The sequence below is a fragment of the Petaurus breviceps genome, unplaced genomic scaffold (assembly GCF_028583685.1).
Source record: "Petaurus breviceps papuanus isolate PSGF00001 unplaced genomic scaffold, PetGlider_PUasm1.0 355, whole genome shotgun sequence".
Classification (NCBI taxonomy): Eukaryota; Metazoa; Chordata; class Mammalia; order Diprotodontia; family Petauridae; genus Petaurus; species Petaurus breviceps.
Window position 1 is genome coordinate 738,911 of NW_027186289.1, and position 23,896 is coordinate 762,806.

The 23,896-nt window shown below is 58.6% G+C and overlaps 3 protein-coding genes and 1 long non-coding RNA gene across 9 annotated transcripts in view; 3 read left to right on the plus strand and 1 right to left on the minus strand.

The window, feature by feature from the left end:
• Nucleotides 1-1,800: 1,800 nt before the first annotated feature.
• LOC138168265 (uncharacterized) lies at nucleotides 1,801-8,919 on the minus strand. Its single transcript, XR_011170071.1, has 2 exons — nucleotides 8,806-8,919; nucleotides 1,801-2,447 (listed from the first exon to the last, which is right to left on the minus strand). It is a non-coding gene; the product is annotated as an uncharacterized lncRNA (long non-coding RNA).
• ZNF581 (zinc finger protein 581) lies at nucleotides 5,365-8,183 on the plus strand. Its single transcript, XM_069097318.1, has 2 exons — nucleotides 5,365-5,485; nucleotides 6,073-8,183. The coding sequence occupies exon 2, from the start codon at nucleotides 6,114-6,116 to the stop codon at nucleotides 6,645-6,647; it is 534 nt and encodes a 177-aa protein (XP_068953419.1). The 5' UTR covers nucleotides 5,365-5,485; nucleotides 6,073-6,113; the 3' UTR covers nucleotides 6,648-8,183.
• Nucleotides 8,296-12,416, plus strand: CCDC106 (coiled-coil domain containing 106). 5 transcript variants are annotated; one of them, XM_069097316.1, is made up of 7 exons: nucleotides 8,296-8,356; nucleotides 8,828-8,903; nucleotides 9,119-9,229; nucleotides 9,318-9,494; nucleotides 9,617-9,826; nucleotides 10,947-11,203; nucleotides 11,452-12,416. In XM_069097316.1, exons 2-7 carry the CDS (start codon nucleotides 8,873-8,875, stop codon nucleotides 11,485-11,487), a joined length of 822 nt encoding a protein of 273 aa, XP_068953417.1. In that variant the 5' UTR covers nucleotides 8,296-8,356; nucleotides 8,828-8,872; the 3' UTR covers nucleotides 11,488-12,416. The 5 variants fall into 5 exon arrangements, with proteins under 5 accessions (XP_068953417.1, XP_068953414.1, XP_068953418.1 ...); XM_069097313.1 differs by having other exon boundaries at nucleotides 10,947-12,416; XM_069097314.1 differs by having other exon boundaries at nucleotides 8,298-8,356; nucleotides 9,124-9,229; nucleotides 10,947-12,416.
• Nucleotides 12,417-13,316: 900 nt separating this feature from the next.
• The window catches only part of U2AF2 (U2 small nuclear RNA auxiliary factor 2), an 11,846-nt gene continuing 1,266 nt past the window's right edge, over nucleotides 13,317-23,896 (plus strand). The window contains exons 1-10 of one of the 2 annotated variants that reach the window (XM_069097311.1): nucleotides 13,317-13,483; nucleotides 16,962-17,097; nucleotides 19,320-19,364; nucleotides 19,635-19,738; nucleotides 19,964-20,115; nucleotides 21,199-21,315; nucleotides 21,451-21,589; nucleotides 23,070-23,149; nucleotides 23,270-23,392; nucleotides 23,595-23,681. In XM_069097311.1, the coding sequence (XP_068953412.1) occupies nucleotides 13,435-13,483; nucleotides 16,962-17,097; nucleotides 19,320-19,364; nucleotides 19,635-19,738; nucleotides 19,964-20,115; nucleotides 21,199-21,315; nucleotides 21,451-21,589; nucleotides 23,070-23,149; nucleotides 23,270-23,392; nucleotides 23,595-23,681 (1,032 nt within the window). In that variant the 5' untranslated portion in view covers nucleotides 13,317-13,434. Of the gene's footprint in view, nucleotides 13,484-16,961; nucleotides 17,098-19,319; nucleotides 19,365-19,634; nucleotides 19,739-19,963; nucleotides 20,116-21,198; nucleotides 21,316-21,450; nucleotides 21,590-23,069; nucleotides 23,150-23,269; nucleotides 23,393-23,594; nucleotides 23,694-23,896 lie in introns of both variants that reach the window. The other variant, XM_069097312.1, reaches the window with a different exon arrangement.

The following is a 23,896-nucleotide window of genomic DNA, read 5'->3' on the forward strand; positions in this document are numbered from 1 at the left end:
TAAAATCCCATCAGCTTGCTTGTGGATCCTCGCCTTGTGACATCCTTGTCCGATGATGGCATTGGCAGTTGGAGGAGATGGCTGCTCTCTTCACCAGCAGAATTGCTTTCCCAGCTATGATGGCTTGGCTGGAAAGAGAACCAGTGGTATAAAAGACCATTGTTATACCCAGGGCTCCTGTGCCCACATGACTGTTAGTGGCAGTTGGACAGTAGTTGCTGCTTGCAGTGATGAGGAATGTGGTTTCCTTAGCTGGAAGCCGGTCTGGCAGCTTGGGCATTGCTCTTCCCAAGACTTTTGGACTCAGCATCCTGGACTATCCCCAGCAGGGGTTTTGCTTTTTTTTGGAGGGGGGGAGGGCAGGGCAATTGGGATTAAGTGACTTGGCCAAGGTCACAGGGCTAGTGTTAAGTGTCTGAGGCCGGATTTGAACTCAGGTCCTCCTGACTCCAGGACAGGTGCTCTATTCACTGTGCCACCCAGCTGCCCCATCCCATCAAGGTTTGAGGGGAGACGGTGGTCAAGGTGGTAGTGGGGGTTTGACTTGCCTGCACAAGCTGCTTCCTGTCTCTCCCTTAGTGTGCCCTGCTGATTCAGCTAGCCTGGCTTGCCAATGTTGTTGGCTTTCCATGTTCTAATGTGGAGAAGAATCAGTTGAGCCTCGATCATCTCAAAGCTCATTTTCCATGGTGATGTTCTGTGGTTAGGTGCTTGATGCCAAGAACCACCAAGCCATGAGAGGTGCTTCTCTGAAGTGGGATGGGATGCCTTGGCTCTCTGAGGTCCATACAAGCGCTTGTGGGAACCTCATCATGGAGGTCTCTTTGCGGGGAGCGCTAGACAAGATGTGGTTAGGGGTTCCTTTGAGTTCTAAGAACCAGGCTTCAGTCTCAGCCGGCATTTCTGCCTGCGTGACTGTGGGCGTCAGTTCATTCATTGGTTCATCAAACAAGCCTTTATTAAATGTCACTATAAATCCAGCGCTTGTACATAAAAGTGAAGCAGCCCCTTCCCTCTGGGACCTTCCAGGCTACTGGGCCCCAGTTTCCTCATCTGTACAATGACGAGGGAGAGTGCTCTCGGAGCGAGCGCACTCCCAGCATCCTGGACCCTGTGTCTGGCCCGGTGAGTCTGGCGGGAGGCGGACGGTGGGGCAGCTTCAACCCTGATCTCCAGACCCAAAGAAGCCCCGGAATCCTGCTCCGGCCCGCGTCGGTTTCCGCCCGCAGAGCTTTCTGCAGGGCCCTGAAGTGTCCGGACGCCGGCTTTCCCCTCCAGCAGCGGATCCTCTAGAAGCAGCTGCATTGGGTAAGGGCCAGGGGCAAGCTGCGTGGGGGAGGGAGGGTGATGGAGGCCGAGCGGACCCCACCCCCCCCGGGGAGCATAGAGAGGAGACGGGGGTATAGAGAGGATGGGGGGGGGCGGGGTGGAGGACCGAGAGCCTCAAGGAGCCGAGGCTTTGACGGCCCTCGGAGTGGGGGCGGGGCGAGATGGGGGAGGAAGAAGGGCCTTGGGGAGGGCTAGAGAGACCTTCCCTCTAGGACGAGCGCCCTCCCAAACCTTCCAGTAGAGTGGAGGGGGAGAGACGGAGTGAGTCCAGGAGAAGAGATCGGGCCCATCCGAGGGGGGAGGAGGCTCTTTGGGTTGGTGGATCAGGGAAGACTTCCTGGAGGAAATGACCTGTGAGCTAAGTCCTGAAGGAAGCGTGTAGGGAAAGGAGAGGCTCATGGATGTACCATGTTTCCTCGATAATAAGACACTGTCTTATTAAATTTTTTGGACAGAAAAACACCAGAGGGCTTATTTTCAGGGGAGGACTTATTTTAATGAACATTGACAGCAATTTTAATAAACAGGTAAATGTGAACAAAAAAATGTACCTTTATTCAATAAGCAAATCACTGGGGAAGAACAGGATGATGCGCTCACTGCTGCAGCTCTGATTGGATGCATTGGATGCAGCTCGGAGCGCGGAGTGCGTTTCACGGGGGGGGGGGGGGGGATGGAGTAAAGGTAGGTTTCCGTAATGTAGCGTGTAGCGCAGGGGATCACCTTCACTACAGTAGCAATCTCAATAGGGCTTATTTTCGGGGGAGGGCTTATTTTAGAGGAATCTTACACAGTAAGGGGAGGGCTTATTTTTGGGATAGGTCTTATTATCAGGGAAACACGGTAGCGCTGGAAGCGGCCTTCGAGGTCATCTAGCCCAACACTCATTTTGCAGAGGAGTGAAATGAGTTTCAGTAAGGTTCCATGACTTCTGTGAAGATGCTGAGACTCAGTAACAACTTCAGGAGGCAAAAGCACAGTCCTCCGTCTCCAAATCCAGGCGGTTTTCCTCATTGAACCTTGCTGAGTCCGTGGGCATGCGGTGACAGAGACAGCTCCTCCAAGACAAGAACTCTTTTGTTCTTGGCCTTGTATCCCCAGCACCAGCGAGTAGCAAACTGCATAGGATTAAAGTACTTAATGACTGATTTTAATTAATGATGTGAAAGCAAATCATGCAAATAAGACCAGATAGGATGGGTGTTGGGAGAATGCCAGTTGCCTAATTTGGCTGAAACATACAGGCTGTGAGGACAGCTAAATTGAAATAAGGCTGGAGAGCTAACTTGGATACAAAGAAGCCTTGAATGCCAGGATCAGAAGTTTATATTTTGCTCTATAGGTCATGGGCAGCCACTGGAGTGTTTTTGATAGAGGAATTGATGTGACCATAGTGGCACATTCAGAAAGTAGAGTGAATGAAAAAGCATTTATTAAGTACTTAGTATGTTCCTAGGTACTGTGGATACAGTATGCAAAAGCAACAACATTCCCTGCCCTCAAAGAGCTTATATTCAAATGGAAAGAGCACCCAGTTTGGAATATGAAGGCCAGTCTTTGCCACTTACTGGTTGTGGGACCTGAGGCCAATCATGTTTTGGGCCTCAGTTTCCACTTTGGTAAAATGAAAGGATGGGACTAGATCTCTAAGGCCTTCCATCTTTAAATCATAATGGTTTTCTAATATGATTCCCAAATGTGTGGAATTGGATGGAAAAGCTTAGAAGTGTTTGCTACTATTGTTAAGTGCCTTGTGTTTAATAAATACTTCTTGTATGATTTCCAGACAGGCTCATTCCTTCCCCCCCCCCCCCGACCCTCTGCTCTCCCACATTCACAGTGGAACTGGGGGAGATTGCACTTCTTGGACAGTCCCATTGCAGTGACTTCCTGCTCAGTGCTAGTCCCAGGAGCCCATAGGGCCCACTCCAGGAAGGAAAGCTACTGGGGGAAACCAGGGGATTCCACCACCCAGCTCCTTTTGTGGTCCTGGGGGCAGATGGGAAGAAAGGAAACAGTGAAGGAGAGATGAGTGGTGAACGACTGTCATTCCAGTTTTGGGCTCTGTTAAGGTAGAAGAGACTGTGGAGAAAAATGAGGCCTCCAGAAAAGTGAGAATGGGGAAATGTGTGTGGGGGGTGTCAGAAGAGGGGACAGGGAGACCTGGAGAGGGAAGTGGGGAGAGAACTTTAGCAGGCCTCTTGGTTTTGAATTAGGGGAGAAAACCCCTGGGGGTGGGAAGGATTTAGCTAGAAAGGCCTTGTAGGAGCTGAGTGGTCATTCAGGTAACAGAAGGGTATCAAAGTTGGGGAGGCTCTTTAGATAGGGAGACAATGGAGTTGGAGGGACATAGGATAGGGGAAACCCAACAGAGAGCAGGCCACTGGAACCCAAAAAGTGGAGGGGTTGGAGAGCCAGGGTTTGAGTAGAGGAGTGTGGGGCTGTATAGGGGCAGAATGAGAAGAGGACCCAGTTTGAAGGGCTAAGGACAGCTTGAATATGGTGTCTGCTCTTTAGTCACTGGGTGACCTTGGGCTATGTTGGGCCTCAGTTTCCTTCCTTGCTGTCTGGGCCCCATCCTGTATCTCCTGGCCCCTCCTCTTACCAAGGGCAGTCCTCATGCCTTGGCTGAGCCCCTTGGGTGTGGAAGTCCATCCTGGAGATGGGCTACATAGAAAGGGGGATGGGATAGGCAAGATATCATCCCTGCTGGCAGAGAAGTGGATTGGGAGTTTGCAAGGGACATAGCAGAAACCCTAGGAAAGAAAAACAGGGTTTGGGCAGTGGTACGCAGAGAGCTAAGTTGTCCTGACTGACCAAGCAGGTGGTGCTTAGACATGGAGAGCTGTCCTTGGGACCCAAGGGAAAGCTCTGCGACAGCACTGGAGGAGCCCCTATTCTGATAGAGGGGCGATGGGGAGCCATGGAGTCTTCCTGAGCAGAGCACCTATACAGTCAGCCCAAATGGAAGGGACACAGCCTTCGGGGAATGTAGGATGCATGGAAAAGGCAGCAGAGGCTAGGAGGCGCCCCGGGGAGGCCTTAACCCCTTCTCTGTTGTCTTCTGTGGTCCTGGCAGGCCTCCTGGCGCCCGCGATCGGTTCTGATGCAGCTGCTGCCCTCAGCACCCCGCGTCCTCCCCGGGGAAGGCCTTGGACGCCCCTCCTTCCCAGGCAAGACCCTTCGGCCTCTGCCGGGCTGGGCCGCTTCCAGCTCATCGATGCCAACGGGGTGCCGTATACATAAACGGCGCTGGTGGACACTGAGGCGCCCGGAGCGGGGACCCGACTGCTCCCAGAGTGCGGCCGGGTCTTTGAGAGCGCCCTCAGGATCTCCCCCTAGGAGCTCAAGCCTTTCATTTGCGGGGCCTGCGGGAAGGCCTTCAAGCGCTCCAGCCACCTGTCCCGCCATCGCGCCATGCACCAGCCTGGGGGCAGACGGTGCCACGCGTGCCCTGTGCCCACGGTGCTTCCACGACGCTGGAGAGCTGGCGCAGCACGTTCGGGGCCACTAGCGCGGGGTGGGGAGCCGAGGTCACGGCCTGTGCCCCGGGTGGCCCCCCCGGCTGTCTGTTTTCGGGCCGCACAGTGGGGGGCCTCCCGAGGTGCTGGGGATGGGGCCCCCCGCAGAGCGCCACCCGGGTGCGCGGCACTTAAAACTAGGGCCCTGGACTGCAGCAGGATTGGAATCCTGGACCCCTGCGGCTTGCGGCGGGACCCCGGCCCAAACCTGGTCGTCCGAGCTCCAGTTTCTGGCTCTGTCGGTTAAAGGGGTTGGAGACAAGATCTCCAAGCACCCCGAATCCTCTTGTGGTGGGGGACGCAATCCTGTGGCCCTCTCTGGCTTCTATCTCTCTCGTTTCAATTAACGCTCCTGCATCTGACGTCACTCATTCGTGGGCGGGACTAAGGCGCGCGTGCGCGCGGCTTCAGGGTGGGGTGGGGGGAGAGACCCTCCCGTGCGCTCGGAACCTTCGTCCTGCGGACGCGGCTTCCGGCCGGAGCTCTTCCGGCAGCCCGCGCCCCGCCCCCTTGCTTGCTCCCTCCCGCCGCCCCCCTCGTCCATCCGCGCCCCCTCCCATCCCCCCGACGCCGCCAGACCCGGGGGGGGCGGCCAGGCCTGGACCTCGGACCCCGGCCTCGAGCCGCTGCACCGAGTAGGGCGCCGGGCATCGAGAGGGCGGGCGGGGTTAGAGGGGCCAATAGTGGAGAAGGGAGGGAGCCGGGTGGGGTAGAGAGGGGCGGGGCTAGGGAGGTATGGGGGAGGGGAGCCCTGGGGGGATGGAGTGGGGCGGGGCTAGGGAGGTCTGGGGGAAGGGAGCCCCGGGGCATGGAGTGGGGCGGGGCTAGGAAGGGGGGGGGGACCCGGGGGGACGGCCCGGGGGGGGGGGGGGCACCTAGCGAAGCGAGGCTGGGAAGGGGGCGGGGCAGGGAGGGGTGCTAGGCCTCTGAGGGGAGAAACTGGGGTTTGAGTTCAAGAAGTGGGTTCAAGTTCCACCTGGGCCTCCCCCAGGATATATAAGGTCTCTGGTCCCGTTTCCTCCTCTGTAAAGTCGGGGGGACTGACAGGCCCCATCAGCTTGAGCTCTCTGGTGGGGAGGGGGCCCCACAATGCCACCAGAAGGGCCAGCTGACCCAACTTCCCGCAGAGGGGAGGGTCCAGTAGGAATGGGGAGCCCAAGGGCGCGTGAGAGTGGGATCTTAGGAGCACAGGGCTGACGTGGGGGCCGTTCTCTCTCTGCAGGCCCCTTACCCCGACCCTTCCCCTTGACGAGGGCTGTGGCCATGGAACCTCCCCCACCCCAGGCGTCCCCCTCCCCAGAGCCCGGCCCCTCTTCGACTCCCGAGGCTCAGGGACAACCACCTAGGCTTGGCCGCTACCTCCTCATTGACACACAGGGCGTCCCCTACACGGTGCTGGTCGAAGAGGAAGCAGCCGCCCCCGCAGGGGAGGTGTCTGCAGGGCCGACCTCCCGAAAATGCTACAGCTGCCCAGTGTGTTCCCGGGTCTTCGAGTACCTGTCCTATCTACAGAGGCACAGCGTCTCCCACTCAGAGCTCAAGCCCTTCGTCTGCGCCGTCTGTGGGAAAGCCTTCAAAAGGGCCAGCCACCTGGCGCGCCACCGCTCCACGCACCGGGTGGGGGGCGGCCGGCCACACGCATGTCCCCTGTGTCCCCGACGATTCCGAGACGCCGGAGAGCTGGCCCAGCATAGCCGGGTACACTCGGGCGAGCGGCCCTTCCAGTGCCCTCACTGCCCTCGGCGATTCAGTGAGAGAAATACCTTACAGAGACACACTAGGAGAAAGCATCCGTGACAGGGCTGGGGAAGGCCCGGACGTGCCCTTATGAGGGGAAAGGACCGGAGAGCCGTGCCCCACACACAGCTCTCCAGCTTCAGGGACGCTCCAAGCCCTTGGCTAGCCGTGGCTCTGGGCCTGTTTCCTCCTCTCTGAAAGGCCGAGGGGGGACTAAGATGACCTCTAATGGCCCTTCCATCTGGACACACTGCCTTACCTCCTCCCTGCCCCAGAGGGGGCACGCGGTGCAGGTGGAACCTGACCTGGTGGCCCTGAGAGGGTTTAGTAGAGGGTAAAAGCTGTCTTGTCCTGGCCATTTCTTACAAGCTAGGGAATCTTCATTTCTACCCCCACCCCCCAGGGAAGCACTGGGCTGCAGTAGCTGGGGGATCCCCTAGAACTGGTTCTGGTGCCGAGATGGGGACTCGGTCTCTTAGGGCGTGTGTTGTGGAGGGGCACCCTTCCCCCCCCCCCCCGGCGCCCCAGGGCTGCAAACCAATGAGCAGAATAAATGCAAAGTGAGTTTTCAGTGAGGAGCCTGAAGACTGGTGTTTGAGAACAGGGTCCTGTCCCCAAATATCACTGGCTGGTGGTCTGGCCCTTCCGCCTAGGATGAGTGGGGACACCTCAGCATCCAGTGTGGAGGCCCCCTTCTCTCTGACTGGGACCGAAGGACTTCTGGAGCCTAACATTGGGGGTTGGCGTCTTGGGTTTGGGGGTTCAAGCTGCCTTAAAATCGGATCGGGCTCTGCCTTGGGGGTGCGTATTGGGCGGGGCATCACTGAACTGTGGGAACTAGGGCTGGATTTGGAGTCAGATTTGGGGTTCAAAACTGTACTCCCCAGATAGTTACCTCTCCCTGTTTTGGAATAAAAGAGCAAACAGACATGCATTTATCAAGTGCCGAACTGGCCTAAGCTCGGGGATACAGACACCACAGCCAGGAGGTGGCTGGGGGCCTGCTGCTCGGACCCGGGGGGGCGGGGCTTTAGCTCTGATTGGAGTAGCACATCTCGCCTCGCCGGGGGAGAAGGACCCCGCCCGCAGGGGGGCTACCGTGGGACGCTGCCTCCCGAGTGATGGCCTGGGAGGGGGCGTGCGCCCCAGTGACCTTGACGCACGTCCCTTTCCCTCTCTGGGTCCCAGTTTCCTCCTCTGTAAAAAGCGCGAGGTCGGGGAGCACCCACCAAAACCTGAGACCCTTCTTGGAGAAGGGGGGAATGGAGCCATCCCTTTATGTTTCAGAGAGTCCCGAAATTTTCCCGCGGCCCCTGGTCTCTCCCCTGGTCCTCCCAGTCCTTTCCCGAGGTCACAGCCTCAGGAATTTGACGAGGGTCCCTGTACACCACCCCGGGGCCACCGCAGCCGCCATGGGGGAGGGGGTGGTGCTTTGGAGCCGATACCGCCGGGGCCCGTCACGCAAGTGCACAACTCGTACCGTGGCGAAAGTCCCTCCCTCTCCCCACTTCGTGTCCCCCGTGGCGCCCCACGCGAGCCCAGCTCCGGCCGAAGCAGGGCTCGAGCCTGTGGGCAAGCTTGGCTGGCTCCGCCCGGTGCGGGGGCGTGCTCACGCTCCGTTCGCGGGGGGGGGTGGAGGGGCGGGGGGGCGTGGGCTGGGTGGGGGGAGCTTGCCTCCGCCCCCCGCGCCGGTGGCACTTTGCAGACGCTCCCCGGAGCTGGGCATGGGCGCCGCCGCTGCTCCCCCGGCTGAAGTCCGCGCCGCGCGGGTGGGTGAGCGTGGGATCGTGGGCGGGGAGTGGGGGGCTGTCTAAGGACGAGGGGAGAATGATCTGACCTCAGGTCCGGCCCTCGGCCCCGCCGCGTCCCGGGATCCCCCACCCCGTTGCGAGCCCGGGGCGGGGGGTGAGGCCCTCGTGGGACAAAGGGCGGGGGCGGAGGTGGCCCACTCGGGACGCGCCCCTTCCCCTCCCCCGCCACGGCGCATGCGCCGGCGGCTTCAGTCCCATCGGACAATGGGGGGGTGGATGTCCGCGCGTGTGCGGGAAGGATTCCGTGGAGTGCCTGGGCTGCGGGGGAGAAGGGATGCTCTCCCTTGGCGTGGGGGCTGGCCCGGGCCCTGGCCCAGGCTCGTCGTTCCCTACCTGGTCCCCGCTGGCCGTGCCCCCTCCTGGGGCTCTGCCCCGCCCCTTCCCCCAGCCCCACCTCCGCAGCTCACCTGTGGCTGGTCTTTCCTCCAGTGCCTCTGAGGCGCCAGGAAGCCAGGGTCCAGCCGAGGCTGCGTCATGAATGAGAGAAACAGCCGGAGGCGGACAAGTGAGCAGCCCTGCCCCCCTTTCTCTCCTAGGGACCCCCAGCGCTAACAGGAGACTGGGGGGAGGGGTGGGTGCCAGCTGTAAACCTGTCATTTTGGGGTCCTGGGCAGGGGGAGGCACCTGGACCCCGAGGTTGGGGAGGGGGGAGGAGAGTGGCCTGGGGCTCGGGAGTAAGGCAGACTTCTTTTCCCGTCCCACCTTACCCTTCCCTTCCAGTGAAGAAGGATGAGGAGGGCTTTGAGATCTCAATCCCATTCAATGAGACCCCTCCTCTAGAATCACCCCAGATCTTCTACGGCCTGAGTCCTCCCCAGGGCAGCTTTGAGGGTGAGCCTGAGGGCTGGGGGAGGTGGGTGGGGGAGCAGCCTGGAGATCCTCACCTTTCTCACTCTCCTCCTCTGGCCCTTCCCCTCAGAGCCACCGGAGCCCACATCCCCCACCCTGGCCCTGATGAATAGCGTGAAAACTCAGCTTCACATGGCCCTGGAGAGGAACTCTTGGCTTCAGAAGAGAATCGAGGACCTGGAGGAAGAGAGGGATTTCCTGCGATGTCAGCTGGACAAGTTCATCTCCTCAGCCCGAATAGATGCAGGTAGCAGTGGGGCTTGGGGAGGGGGGACTGGAGGGGAGGCCAGAGGCTGAGCTTGCCCCTCTGCCCTCCTGCCTGTTCCTTCAGGGTGCCTTCTTTCTCCTTGTCCCCTTTCCCATCTCCAGAGGACCACTGTCGGGGGAAGCCTGGTCCCCGGCGGGCAGAGGGTTCAGATGGCCGGGGCGGAGGGGAGGCCTCAGACCCTGAGTCAGCGGCCTCATCCCTTAGTGGTGGCTCCGAGGAGGGGGCTTCTGCTGAGAGGAAGCGCCAGAAACAGAAGGGGGCAGCTGGTCGGAGGAGATTTGGGAAGCCCAAGGCTCGAGAGAGGCAGAGGGGTGAGTGGCTAGTAGCTAGAGATATGTATAGAGGAAGGATGACTGGGGAAGGAGCAGTGGGTTGTGTTTTCTGGCAAGTGCATGCATCTGTCCTCCCTAAGATCCCTAACATCTGTCTGTCCAGCACCCTTGTCTTTTCTGACCCCTACGCAAATAGGGAATAGAGTGCTGGGACAAGAGTTGGGAAGACCTGAGTTCAAATCCAGCCTCATAAGTATATGACCTTGGGCAAGCAACTTTAACCTGTATTTGCCTCAGTTTCCTCAACTGTAAAAAGGGAATACTAATAGGGTTGTGAGGCTTAAATGAGATAATATTTGTAAAGTACAGTGCCTGGCATATAGTTGGTGCTTAATAAATGCTTGTTCCCTTCACCCCCTAGGTGGTAGGACCCTGGCATGTGGCCAATCAGTCCCTGTGTCCTCAGAGACTCTGGCCTCCCCCCAGAATTGTCAGGGATCTCAGAGTAGAGCAGTCTGCTCTCTGCTCCTCCCCAGCAAGGATGCCCCACAGGCAGCCAGGATGGCATTGGCAAGGAGGCTGCCCCCTCAGTAGGATTCCCCTAGACCTCCTTATGCTCACAGACTCTGCCTGCTTCTATCTTCCATCATGCTTAGCCATGAGCCCTAGAGGCCCCCTGATGAATCTGAAGCCTCCATGTTTGGGAATCAGGATGCCTGGGTTCAGTCCTGGCACTATTCCTGACTTGTGAGATGACCTCAAGGGTAGACTCTGAGCCAAGAGCCCAGGGTTTAAATCCCACCTCAGATACTTGGGAGTAGTAGGGTCAGCTCTCTCATCTATTAAATGGGGGCAAAAATTCCTCCGTCCCCAGAGCTTTGTAGCCTTTCAGTGTTCTTACAGCACGTTGGGCAGGAGAGGCAGGATGAGGCGGTGGAGAGAACCATCCTCTCAGGGACATAGGGAGAGAGCAGTAAGGCAGAGATGTTCCTGCACAGTGACATCACAGTTCTGGTTATTTGGGTCACCCCCCTATCCTTCCATTTTTTGGGAGGAGGATGCTGAAGGTCCTGGGGTGTCACCAAGCGAGGGTGGGCGGTTGGGATCGGCCCTGGCATCTCTAGGACTCTCACTGGCTCTGCCTTTTGCTGGCCCACAGTGAAGGACGCTGATGGGGTGCTATGCCGTTACAAGAAGATCTTGGGCACCTTTCAGAAGCTGAAGAGCATGTCAAGAGCCTTTGAGCACCACCGAGTGGACCGGAACACCGTGGCCTTGACCACTCCCATTGCCGAGCTGCTCATCGTGGCGCCTGAGAAGCTGGCTGAGGTGGGCGAGTTTGACCCATCTAAGGAGCGCCTGCTGGAGTACTCCCGTCGCTGCTTCCTGGCACTGGATGACGAGACGCTGAAGAAGGTGCAGGCTCTCAAGAAAAGCAAGCTGCTGCTGCCCATCACGTACCGCTTCAAGCGGTGATCCCAATTCCCGCCCCCAGGTTCTCCCCGAGCCAGCTGCCACCTGCCACCAACCTTCTGTCCCTCCCACCCCACATCAGCCTCATGGTTCTTGGGCCTGGATGCCCAGGCTAGCTCATCGCCTGCCCCTTCATGGAGTCAACCCACTGGCATTTCTTTTTCACGGCCCCTCACACTTTTCCTGCCCAGATCCCCCCAGACCGGCCCTCGGCCTTCAGGTGGTGAGCCTGCCGGCGGCGCTCTCTTCCCACGCTGGCTGCTTCAAGTGGCCCCATATGTACTGCTACACGACTCTCCTCAGCTTCTCCTAGAAGCAGGCTCTTCACCCAACAATCCTGTTCCTGGGCTCTCCAAGTGGCCTCCGCAGGTAGTGGTTGGCTTGCATCCTGTGCTCTAATGGCCCCCTGGAGCCTGGTGACGTAATTTACCATTGCACCTTGTCCAGCCAGTCCCACTTGTGGGCCGCAGAGCCCGGAGATGCTCCGCTCTTGGGGGGGACCCTGCCCTTCCCCCTTGCAGCAGGTGGCTGTGTGTGGTGTGCACGCTGGTGTATGCACGTGAGTGGTGTGTTTACACGTGGCTCCGGGTGGCAGGGGGCCTCCAGCCTCATCGCTTGCCGTTCTCTCTGGGAGCCTGTGTGGAGACAGGGAGGCGTGTGCATATGTATATAGTCACCGAACGTGTCCCCATTAGCCCCGTGATGTCCGCCTCTCTCCCACCCCCTTGCCCCGGCTGAGCTCCTTATTCCAGCTCACATCTCCTGGCCCCAGACCTAGACTGGGGGGTCTCTACAGGGATTCTCTGTGGCCCGGCGCCACTGCACCTGCAGAGAGGCTGAGGGGGCCGCAGGGCGGAGCCCCGGCTTCCCCCATCCCCCCTTCCCAGGCCCCTTTCCTTCGTCGTTCCGTGTGGTCCTCCGAGGGGTGGCTGCGAGCCCTCAGACGAACCCCCGCCAGGCTGGGAAGGTGGAGCACACGGCCGGGCGCTCCCGGCTCACCGAGTAGCCTCGGGCGGTTCTGGCGGGGGGCCGGGCCGGGCTGCGGATGCAAAGCTGACGGCAGCGCCCCTCCCTGGGGCACCAGTCCCGGGCCGGGACCCAGAGGAGCGAAGCACTCAGAGTTTAAATTAAAAGTTAACCAGCAGATTTGGAATAACCTTGGCCTTGGTTCTGGCTGCAGGGGAGAAGGGGCGGGCCTGACACTGAGCAGGGTGGCTGGGACACGGATGGAACGGTCCTAGCGGGGAGAGCTGGCCCATCCCGAGGCTACGGCGCAGGCGCGACTCTGTTCGGGCTGCCGTTTCTAAGGCGACGGCAAAGGGAAGGAGAACGCGCTAACAGTCTTACTGGTCCCTGACCAGTCGGCTTTAGAGGGATAAAGTGCGCGTGCGTGGTGGCGAGTGAGGGCGGAGACGAGAAAGGAGAGGCCTTCGCCCTCTGTCCCCATTGGTTGGCTCCATCTTGCGTTTGCGCAGTAACCCCGGCTCCGGGCCACTCGCTCCGGCGCAGACGTAGCTTAAGTCCGGCTCGACCTCGCGGGGCGGCCCGCACAGGCGCACAAAGGCCCCGCCCCCGGCCAGGTTCCACGGCGGCGCGGCGTTCCGCGGCCTACCAGTCGGAGCCCTCGACTCCTCTCGAGAGCCGCGCCCCGAGCCGGAAGAAGTCGAAACTCAAGGAGCTGGGAGGCGGGAGTCAGAGGTGCGCCTCCGGAAAGAGCCGAAGCCAGACCCGAGTGACTCCGGAAAGAGCCGAAAGCCGGAGGGGGCCGCGCGGTCGCCGGGGCCAGCAGGAGAACAAGACGCGCCCGTCCGCGTTCGACCTCCAGGGCAAACTTGAGGCTCCCCCGACAGGGCCTGTTCGACCTCGCGGGCCGGGACAGGAGGGGGCACCTCCCGGCCAGAACACAGGAACCGCGCGGTCTGTTCGGACTGGGCGAAGCGGGGCGGGGGCCGAAGCTTGCCGGAAAAAGCCGAAGGGACTCGGGCCCCTCCTCGAGCGAGTAGGAGGCGGGGCCGGGGGCGGAGCCTGCGCGGGGGCCGGAAGCGGGCGAGGCGGGCGCCGGAAGTGGGCGAGGCGGCGCCGAGGGCAGGCGAGGCAGGCCAGGCCGGGCCAGGTGGGGGGGACGGGACGGGGGAGAAGGCGCGAGCGCGGGCCGCGGCCGGCCGCCCCTCAGCATGTCCGACTTCGACGAGTTCGAGCGGCAGCTCAATGAGAACAAGCAGGGTGAGTTCTGGCCTCGGTGGCCCTACCGGCCCCATCGCTCCCCTCCTCCTTTCCTTCTCTCCGGTCTCCTCCCCTCAGCCCGCGCGGCTGCCTCCCCCTCCCCCTTCGGGTCCGGCGCCCCACGTGACCCGCGCGCGCCTCGCGCCGCGCCACGTGACCGCGCTTCGCACGTGACCGCCGCGCGCGCACCCGTCTCGGGCCCATGCGGGTTGGGAGACCTGGGCCAAAACCGGAGTCTTGGGCCAGTGTCGGAACCGTACAGGCTCCCGTATCTCGCTCCCCCCCCACCTTGCACCGACCGGCGGACCCCCCCCCCCCCCCGGCGCCTTCCTGGCTCCTTACTGCCTACTTCCGCTTCCGGTAGCGGTCCGTTCCTCCTCCACGCCCCCTTTGTTCCCAAAATGGCCGCGGCGGGGGCTTTCCCCCCCACGTGGAGGGGGTGTTTGTGGACTGGGCCCGGGCGGACCCCTGTGTCTCCCGCCGTCCCCGGCTGCAGACCTTTCCGCCCCCGCTTCCCCTTCTGTTTCGGCGGCGGCGGGGGCCGCGCCTTGAGAACTCTCGGGGCTTCCGGGTGGGCAGGGGTCCGCTCGGCCACGGTTCCGTCGCTGTAATGGGGGGCGGTACGCCGTGTCCGGACTTTGTCCGGACCCTCCTCCGGCCCCGTAGGGTGCTCTGGCCCAAAAGGGCTTCCCCCACATGTGCTCCAGCGCGGCCACTTCTCCGCCTTCCTGGGCCTCGGGGTCTTCCTCTGTTTGGGGAGCCGCCCTCTGCGCCCCCTCTCTGAAGCGCTCTCCCCTCTCCCTCCCCGCGCCCCCGCAGCGTTGGGCCTGCACTTGCCGGGCCAGGGTTAGGGTTTCTCTGACCTCTGAGGCCGCTGCCGCCCCCCCCGCACGTGCGCCTTCTTCTTTGGGGCGACTTGTGGCTCCCTGTCCCCGCTTGAACCATCTCTACGGTCAGTTGTAAGAACTTGTTTCTGTCTCGAGAAGGAGAGACCCCCCCAGAGTCTCGGGCAGCCAGGGCCGCAGAACAGGGCCAGATCCACCTCTGGGGGACAGAGATGAGAAAATGGGGGTCCGGGAAGCAAAGGGATTTGTCCTTAGTAGTCTAGTGGGCAGTGGCGGGGCAGAAAGGGGACAGGAAAAGGACCCCAATGCTCGGCTTTCAGTCTGGCCAGCAGACTCCCTAAGAAAGGCCTCCAGGGGAGCGGGATGCAGAACTGTGCCAGCCCGCTCTGTGGTTCGGGAACCCTGCTGACCCAGTTGTCTGGGAAGAGGACCTGGAAGGACTGGATCCACTCCCCCCCCTTTTCCTGCCTCAGGGCACAGCTTCCTGCAGCTGGGCCTCACTTCCCTGTGGGCACAGCCTAGGGGTTCTGTTTCTCCACCCCCAGCATCACCTGCTTCAGGTTCTGGAGCTACCAATAAGGCATAACTCTCCAGCCGTGCTTTAGAGAGGGGAAACCCTGCCCCAGGAGAGTGGCAGAGCCATGTCTGAGGTTATCAGTAAATCCAGGTTGGGGCTGGGATCTCAACTCAGTGACCCCATTCAGAAGGAAATGTGTTGGGGGGGGGCCTCGGGGTCCGTGTTGGAGCCCTGGTTCTTCTCCTTACTAGCTGAGTGACCTTGGGTAAGCGATGGCTCCTCTCTGACCCTTGTTTCTCTTTTTCGTGAAGGAGGTGGGCTTGATGAGCTCTGGTGTCCTTCTCAACTTTGACACTGAGTAGGAGGACAGGAGCATTCTAGATTTGTCAAGTTCATCACCTTACCTCAAAGAGAGAGAGGCAGACAAGGACTTTGCCAAGGTCACCCAACTAAGTGAGCGAAAGACTTAAACCCAGGGCTTTTGTTGCTCAGCCTATTATCTTTAGTGATCTGTAATCAGTGTCAGAACCAGAAATGGATTCTTAGCCATACTGGTTCCCGATTTCAGAAGTGATCTCCTGTCCCTTTGGGGCCAGGGATAGTCTGCAGTAGATTTCTTAGCTCAGATTAGTTCAGGGCTTTCCTGTTCCTAGGTGATTTTGTCAGCACAGGGTTCCTGCCTCCATGACCAAGCTCCATCTTTCTGATGTCCTGGGGTGGAGGTTATTGTCCACCATCGAATCTCCTCCAGAGAAGGGATGAGAATTAGAAGAGCCTGGCTGAGAAAAAGATGTCTAGCCACTTATGAGGGAGTAAGACTGAGTTTTGGATCCTTGTTTCCTTAGCCACAGAGGGGAGGTGGGGCTGGGCCCTTTTAGGATCCTGGGTTTCTAAAGGGAAGAGGTCATTTGATGTGGCAGTGGGAACTTATCAACTTGGGAGGAGATAGACCCATTGCCTCAGTAAGCATCTGTGGATGTCTCTATCTCCATGGCTCTCTCCTTACTTCAAATACTGAAGTACTTCTTGAACAGGTACAGGATGACTGGAAGGCTGAAGATGGGGTGGGGAATGAATAGGGTGCACATGTTGGGGGGGGGGGATCTACCATCTGCCCCACTGGCCAGGCTCTTCTTGCTGGCGGTCATGAATGTGTTCTGGCACTGTGAAGTCCTTTGGAAGTGGGCTTGCTACAGTGTGCTTCTGGCCACATGTATTCTCCCAGTTTCCCTCCCTGCCGTGGACCACGTGGTACCACGAGTCCTTTTTGACAGCGGCAGGATGTCAGCCTAGAAAAGGGTTCTAGCCTGGCCCTGCCCTTGTGTATGATCTCTTGTATTTCTTTTTAAAGCAGTCAGGGTTAAGTGACTTGCTCAAGGTCACACGGCCAGTTATTTCTGGGTGTGGTGCTGAGTGTCTGAGCCCAGATTTGATCCCTAGGTCATCCCGACACTGGGGCTGGTGCTCTTACTCACTGAGCCACCTGGCTGCCCCTGATCTCTTGTATTTTTGCTTCTGATCCCTTCCAAAATGGCAAAATGGGCTCCTGATGGAAGGAGGCTCTGGTCTGAGAGTTGGACAGCCTGGGCTTCTGCATTGTATCACCTTCCATAAACCCCTCTCCTTTCTGGTTTGGCAGCGCTGTGTTTTGGCCTTGAGGGCCCCTTCCTGTTTTGGATGGTCTTGATCAGTGTTCTGAGGAGCAGATAGGTAGCATGGAGCCTCCTGCTCCCCAAGGAAGCAGGAGTCCTTAGGTAGAGGCTTTGGGGTTTCAGATCCTGTCCAGCCCCAGGCAGAGAAGGGGGTGACCAAGGAAAGCTGAGCCTCCTCACCAGAGGCAGCTTCTGTATTATTCACACTCCGGGAGCCGCTGGTCCCAGAGGTTGAGTTTCTCTCCCTCAGGGATATTGGATCCTGCTTTGAACCTTGGGAGAATGGCAGAGGTGGGTTGGGGTGAGAGACAAACTGCAGGGGATTCTGAATTCTTGTCCCTTGCTCGTAGCCAGTCTCCCCACTCCCTCAGGAGTCCAGCCCGTGTGTTTCCCTTTGGTCCTGAGAGCTGAATTCTTCAGCCCAGGCCCCATCTCTCAGCTCACCCTCTTCTCCCACCTCTCAGAGCGAGACAAGGAAAACCGTCATCGTAAGCGCAGCCATAGCCGGAGCCGCAGCAGAGACCGCAAGCGACGGAGTCGCAGCCGAGATCGCCGCAACCGTGACCAGCGTAGTGCTTCTCGGGACCGGAGGCGGCGCAGGTACCAGGGGCTCCCCAATGCCCTGGGGAAGGGGCTTTGTCCTTTTTGTGTTCATCTGTGGCTCTGGAAGGAAACAGAGACTGGGATTTGTTGGGATGTTTACCTCTGTTCCCTTAAGTTAGAGTTAAACAAATGGGTTTGAAAATTCAGCTTCATCAGTATGAGATGGGGGAATCGGGAAGGAGATTGGAGGGGCTTTAGAGGCCTCTAGGCTCAGGTAAGGAACCTGTAGAGCCTGGTAATGGACTCAGCGAGTGATTTGAGGCCACGCTGAGAACCCCAGAACTCCTTTAATCTGTGCCTAGTGCATTCTGCCAAGGCAGCCCCAGGCTCCTCTTGGATGATCCCCGGGAAGTTTTCCCTTCTCTCTGACCTAAAGTCATCTCTTTGCAACATGGCCTCGTTGTTCCTGATCCTGCCTCTTGGGGCCAAGACAGTCATGCCCGATTTTTCCAGGTGACAGTGTCCCTTCTATTACCCATTAACCTGTGCTGATTCTCCCTGGTGCTAGTGGTTGTTAGGCACAAGCTTCTGGTCCTTTACTGTCTTCAGCGCCCCTGCCTTGGGCTGCAGCGCTGTGTGGGAGGAGGACCCAGACCAGCTTGGGGGTGGGGCCATCTCCCTTAGATTCTTTTGTGTGCCTCTGGTCTCTCAGTTCTTGGCACAGAGGAGGAGGGAAGGCCCAGGACAGAGCCCTGGACTGGGAGTCCGGGCCAGGTTCAGGTTCTGCCTCTGCTGTTTGTGGTCTAGCCTCTCTGGCCCTTGGAATGAGGGTGCTGAACTAGGTGATTTCTGAGGAAGATATAGATGGCGGTGCCATAGTGCACAGAGACAGGAGTCAGGAAGCTGATGCCATTTCTGAGTTCAGATGCAGCCTTGGACACTTCTAGTAGGGTGACCCTGTGTGTCTCAGTTTCTCCATCTGTCAAATTAGCTGGAGAAGGAAATGGCAAAGGTGTACAGTATCTCTGCCAAGAATACCTCAGGTAGGATCACAAGGAGTCAGACCAAACTGAACAATAGTAACAAAAGGCCTGCTTTATTTGGCCCCAGAGGGCAGAACACGGGGTAAAGTTGTAAAGAGAGGTTTGGGCTTAATCAGTCACCAGGCATTTCTTTCCTGGTTACTTTGTGCTGGGCACACTCCCCACCAACAGTTCTGATGCCCCCCAGGGGATGGGACAGCAGTTGGCTGACCTGGGGAAGTGTGTTGCTTCCACCTTAGGCCTGGGGGGGGGGGGTTCCCATCCCCGGAACCATTCAGAGATAGGCAGCATGCCAGCCGTGAGGAGACAGGCTCTGGGTCCATCAGCAAACAAACTAGCAGTATTTCTTACACATGTACTGTGTGCCAGGCACAAGGTCTGCGTCTGGAGTCCTGCCCTCAAAACCTTCTCTTGGGAGAGATTATATGGCTTTCTCTAAGTTCTTAGAAAATATTGACACAGCAAATAGAATTCCTGGGGAGGGGGGAGAAAGGCCTCCATTGGGAAGGTAGAGTTACAGCTGAGCTTTGGCAGGATCTTGGGGTGCTAAGAGGCCCCAAGGAGTACATCCAGCTGTGGAGAAAAGCATGGGAATTGGGAGATGCCTCCACAGCAGGTGTGCCGGGCTGGGAAGGCCCACATGGCCTCCTGGGGCCTTTCGCCCTTGGAGATTTGGGTTGTTGGTCACAGAGTCAATCAGCAAGCATTTATTAAGCACCTGTTGTATTCTAGGCTCTGTGTTAGGCCCTGGGGATAAAAGGCAAAAGGTCACAGAGGATGAGAATGTTTCTGTGTTCCATTGGGGTTTGTTTCTGCTTTCTCTCTTGGGATTTCTAGTGATTGGGGGCTAAGGAGAAAACTCATTTTCATAAAAGAAACATTTTTTATAAATTGACCTCTTCTTGTCTACCTGGTATCCTTTAACTCTGGGGGTTCATTTCCAATTATTTCTTTTGCCCTTTCCTTTTTTCTCTCCTAGCCGTCCTCTTAAGCCTGGGGGGTGGTGCAGGAAGGGGCTCCATCCCAGCGTACCTGCCCAAACCCTGTCCTCACAAGGAAAGGTCTTCCCCTGTTCCTTCTTGTTTCTCCCTTTCCTGTTTGGGAATGAGGAAGGGGTGGAAGCTTGTCTGTATTTGCCTTGTCCTGAGCTCAGAGGGGCTCTGGGATGTGGGTGGGGGCAAAGGAGAGAGGAGACTCTCCAGCTGCTCCTCCCCACACCTCTCCCTCCCCCCCCAGCAAACCTTTGACCAGAGCTGCTAAAGAGGAACACGGTGGAGTCATGTGAGCCTCTCCCCCTCATTCCTTCCCCCAGTGTCCATCCCCCCCACCCCCTCCCCGCTTGTGATAATCCCTTGCCCCCTATTTCCATGAGCATTGGGGTGGAAATGATCCCAGGGCTGGGTCCCCATCTCCCCCTTTTTCCCTTTGGGGAGAACTGAGTTGCCTGTGGTGGGAAGGCCTGGGTGGGGGAAAGACAATGGATCCATTCTGGGCTAGACTGAAGTGCCCCTTCTCCCCACCCCACTTTGCCCTTGCCTCCCCTCTCCTCAGTCGTTCCCCTCGTCATGAGAAGAAAAAGAAGATTCGTAAATACTGGGATGTTCCGCCACCTGGCTTTGAGCACATCACCCCCATGCAATACAAAGCAATGCAAGGTAGGTGGGTGTGGCATCCTTCCAGGGTGCACCTGGTTTGGGGGTGTGAGGGCCTTGTACAAAGAGAGCCCTCTTCTGGTTGGGGGGGTGAAGTTGAAGGTAGAAGCGGGGGTGGGGGGGAGGTAGAAACCATAGCCAGATCATTGGGGGGCCTCGGGAGGTTTTTAGGTCAGTGCTTGTATTGCACAAATTATAAACCTGGTTCTTTTCTCTCTCTGCTACCAGCTGCCGGTCAGATTCCAGCCACCGCCCTACTTCCAACCATGACCCCTGATGGCCTGGCGGTGACTCCCACACCTGTGCCCGTGGTTGGGAGCCAGATGACCCGGCAGGCCCGTCGACTCTATGTTGGCAACATCCCTTTTGGCATCACAGAGGTACTGCCCCTCCCTCCTTCCCTCTCCCCTTCTTTCTCCCCAACTCCCTGCAATCCACACGGGTCAGACCCTCCCCCCCCGGCCCCCTTCCACTGCAGACGGATGATGGCGCTGTTCCAGGGGCCGGGGGGGTGGCCCTCCTTTCCTCCCTCCCCTTCCCTCCCCCTACCTCCCTTACCCCAGGGAGTACATGTGCACCTACTGGAGAGAGGGACAGAGACTCACGCACGCCGTCTCCCCAACCCCCGTTTTTTCTCTTGTTCTCTGGCGCCGTCTCTTCCCCTGCGTTCCCTCCCGTCGTTGCAGTATTTTTTGGCCCCATTCCCCATCCCGCATCCCTCTCCCCCCCCTTTCCCTCCGCCCCAAGAATCCCCAGATCAAAGAGTTGTTTCCATTTCTCTTTAAAGTGAAAATTGTGGGGCTGAGATCCCTCGTAGCAATTTTGCTACCGTCGTCCAAGGCAAGTAAGGGCCATTCTGGCTTTTCTCAAACCTGCGCTTTTTGCTACATTTGATAAACTAGCCCCCGGAATCCAGGGCCAGGCCCCTCCACATCACTCTTCTCTCCCTCCCCTCCCCGTCCTCTCCCTCCTCTCTGTCCCTGTCTGCTCTTGTGCTCGCCCTCCTCCCCTTCTGCCGCTCACGCCCTCCGTTGGCCTGGGTCGTCTCGGCCCCTTCTCGGCGGCGTCCCTGCTCTGCCCTGCTCCTCCTCCTCCCTCCCGACTTCATCTCTGCTGGCCCTTTTGGCGCTTCGCCCCCCTTTTACTTTTTATACTGCCCATGATTTCTTCTCTTTCCCTTTTGTTTCTTCTGTTTCCTCCCTCTCTCATGTTTCTTTCCATGCTCTTGGGCCTTCTCTTTGGGGCCTCGAGTATTTCCTTTCTCTGTAACCCTTTCCTGCTTCTCTTTTTACCTCTTACCTTTCTCTTACGGTTTCCTATCTTCCCCTTCAAATCCCCAATCTCCCCATCTCCCCATTTTCCCCTACCTCCCCTCTCCCCACTCCGTGTCTCCCTCTCTCACCCCACCCCTCCTCTCTCCACCTCCCCCCCCCCCCCCCCCCTTCTCTCCTCTCCCCCTGCAGGAAGCCATGATGGATTTCTTCAATGCCCAGATGCGCCTGGGGGGGCTCACCCAAGCCCCTGGCAACCCAGTCTTGGCCGTGCAGATTAACCAGGATAAGAACTTTGCCTTCCTAGAGGTGAGCTGGCCACAGAGTGTTTGGAAGGGACTGTTCTCACCTGGCCTCTGTCTTCCCAGTGAACAGTGAGATGGGGGATGAGCGTTGTAATTAGCTTCTGATAGTCCATGGTACATTTCTATTTCCTTCTTTTAGTTCCGATCAGTGGATGAGACGACTCAGGCCATGGCCTTTGATGGCATCATCTTCCAGGGCCAGTCACTCAAGATCCGAAGGCCCCATGACTACCAGCCACTGCCCGGCATGTCTGAAAACCCCTCTGTCTACGTGCCCGGTGAGGGAGCCCTAAGTCTTAATCCTTCCTGCCGGGGTGATCCCCGGTTAGGGCTCCTTTGGAGGGCCTTGCAAGTCTCAGTAAGAGGCGGGGTGGTGCTGCCCCAGCCATCCGTCATCGATTGGTGGTCCAAGGCTTCATGTCCAGAGCCCAGGGCAGGAGGCTTTAGCCACTTTGCTAAAGTGGAATTCCACATCTGGAAGGAGTCCAGTCCAGTTCTGGGGACTGCACTTCAGACCTCAGTGGGACACCCAAGGAAGGGCTGGTTGAAAAGAGCTTGGTGATGAGAGAGAACATTTGGGGGGAGGAGGTAGAACAAGCTTCCTCTGCCCTCAGTGTCTTCAAGGCTCGGGGGGGGGGGGGAGGCACGTTCAGCCTCGCGGAGCCCCCTGGGATATTGTAGAGCAGGGTCTGGCTGGCAGCTCACACACTCCCAGGGGCGTTTCCTTGGTGCTGTTTCTCCTAACTTGGGGTTGTGCTTTAAGAATAAGATATCCTTGCTAGCCAGCGTGAGAGACTGTGGGGTGTGAGGAGACCCTGCACAGCAAATGCTGGAGTCTGGGTTCAGGTTTGCGCCCCAGCCCTGGCTTCCTGTTGCTGGGCCTTGGTTTGACATAAGTTGTTCCGACCACTGGTGGGGTCCCAATTATCCCCTTTTCTGTCAGATCCTTGAACTTGGAGGCCCTGAATCCTTATCTCTGTTCTGCTACTTTCTTAAGCTTTTATCATTTTCATTTGTGAAATAAGAGGGTTGCAATTAACGATCTCTCAATACCTCTCTAGAAGGTTAGAAGTCTTTTTAAAAAATGAGCCATCACTTAATGACTCCTTGGAGGGAGTGATGCCCAACAGGGACCTTCTGGCCCTAAAGCCAGTGACTCCCCTTAGCATCTAGGAAATCCTAGAGTCTCAAATTGCTTTCTTCAGCCCGTTCCTCTCTTTAAGGCTGGGTGGCTGGAGGGGGCATTGACTGCCATCCTGGACTACTCTCAGACCTAGACCTCACCTGGCCCTTCTTGCTGGGATTGCTGCTCTGAGGAGTGGGCAGGCTTTCAGGCAATTCTGAGTGGCCTTTTTCTAACCATGGTCACACCCACAGTGGGATCAGAGCCCAGATCTTCACAGTCCACATGGCCTGCTGCCCACAGGCCCTTCCAGTTGGTCAGGGCCCTCTGCCCCCTGCTGGGCCTGGCCCGGAGATCTGCATGACTCCCAGTCCTGAGCCTCACCCACGGGCAGCATCTCGGGGACATGAGGCAGATGCTTTTGACTTTGGGGCCTTGGTTCCCCCTCTTGTTGGCATCTTGTGGGTCAGTCCTGTACTTAGTTGCTGCTGCTATTTGTGGGCCTTTGACCCCCCCCAGATCACTTGGAGTGGAAGATGGGGGGGGGGTGTGGACCCAAGATAATCAATTCTCCCTGGTCCCTCGGAGGCCGACGTGGCCTCCAGCTGAAGGGCTGCCCGTCTCCATTCCCACAGGTGTCGTGTCCACAGTGGTCCCAGATTCTGCTCACAAGCTGTTCATTGGGGGTCTCCCCAACTACCTGAATGACGATCAGGTAACCACCTGCCAATTCCCCTGTCACCTGCTTGTCCTCTTGCTTTTCCTCCCCTGACTCGCTCCATTTCATCCCCGCCTCCACCCCACCCGCCCGCCACCCCCCACTTCTCCACCACAGGTAAAGGAACTGCTGACTTCATTCGGGCCGCTCAAAGCCTTTAACCTGGTCAAAGACAGCGCCACTGGCCTCTCTAAGGGCTACGCCTTCTGTGAGTACGTGGACATCAACGTCACTGACCAGGTGAGTCTCCCTGCAGGGCCTCTGCCGTGGGTCCCCCCCCCCCAGGGTCAGGGAGGGTCGGCCAGCCCCCCCGGGATGGGGGGGGGGAAACAGCCCTTCTGCCCCTGCCCCCACTCCGATCTGGGGTAGGGGGAGGCTGGGGAATTTGGCCCCTGACCCACACTCCCCCACGCCCGCCCCACCCCCACCCCACCCCCTGCAGGCCATCGCGGGGCTGAACGGGATGCAACTGGGGGATAAGAAGCTACTGGTACAGAGGGCTAGTGTGGGAGCCAAGAACGCAACGCTGGTGAGCCCTTCGGCACGTCATCTTCCATTGGCTAGGGGGCCCTGGGGGGGCGGAAGGGGGGTGGGACTGGGCTGGGAGGAGCCGAGCGGACAGGCAAGGCCAGGCAGAGGGGTGGGCAGCAGTCCGGGCGGGGGGGTTACAGTCTAGATTCCAGATCGGAATCTAGACTGTAGGGGGGGGGGGGGGGGGGGGGGGGGGGGGGGGGGGGGGGGGGG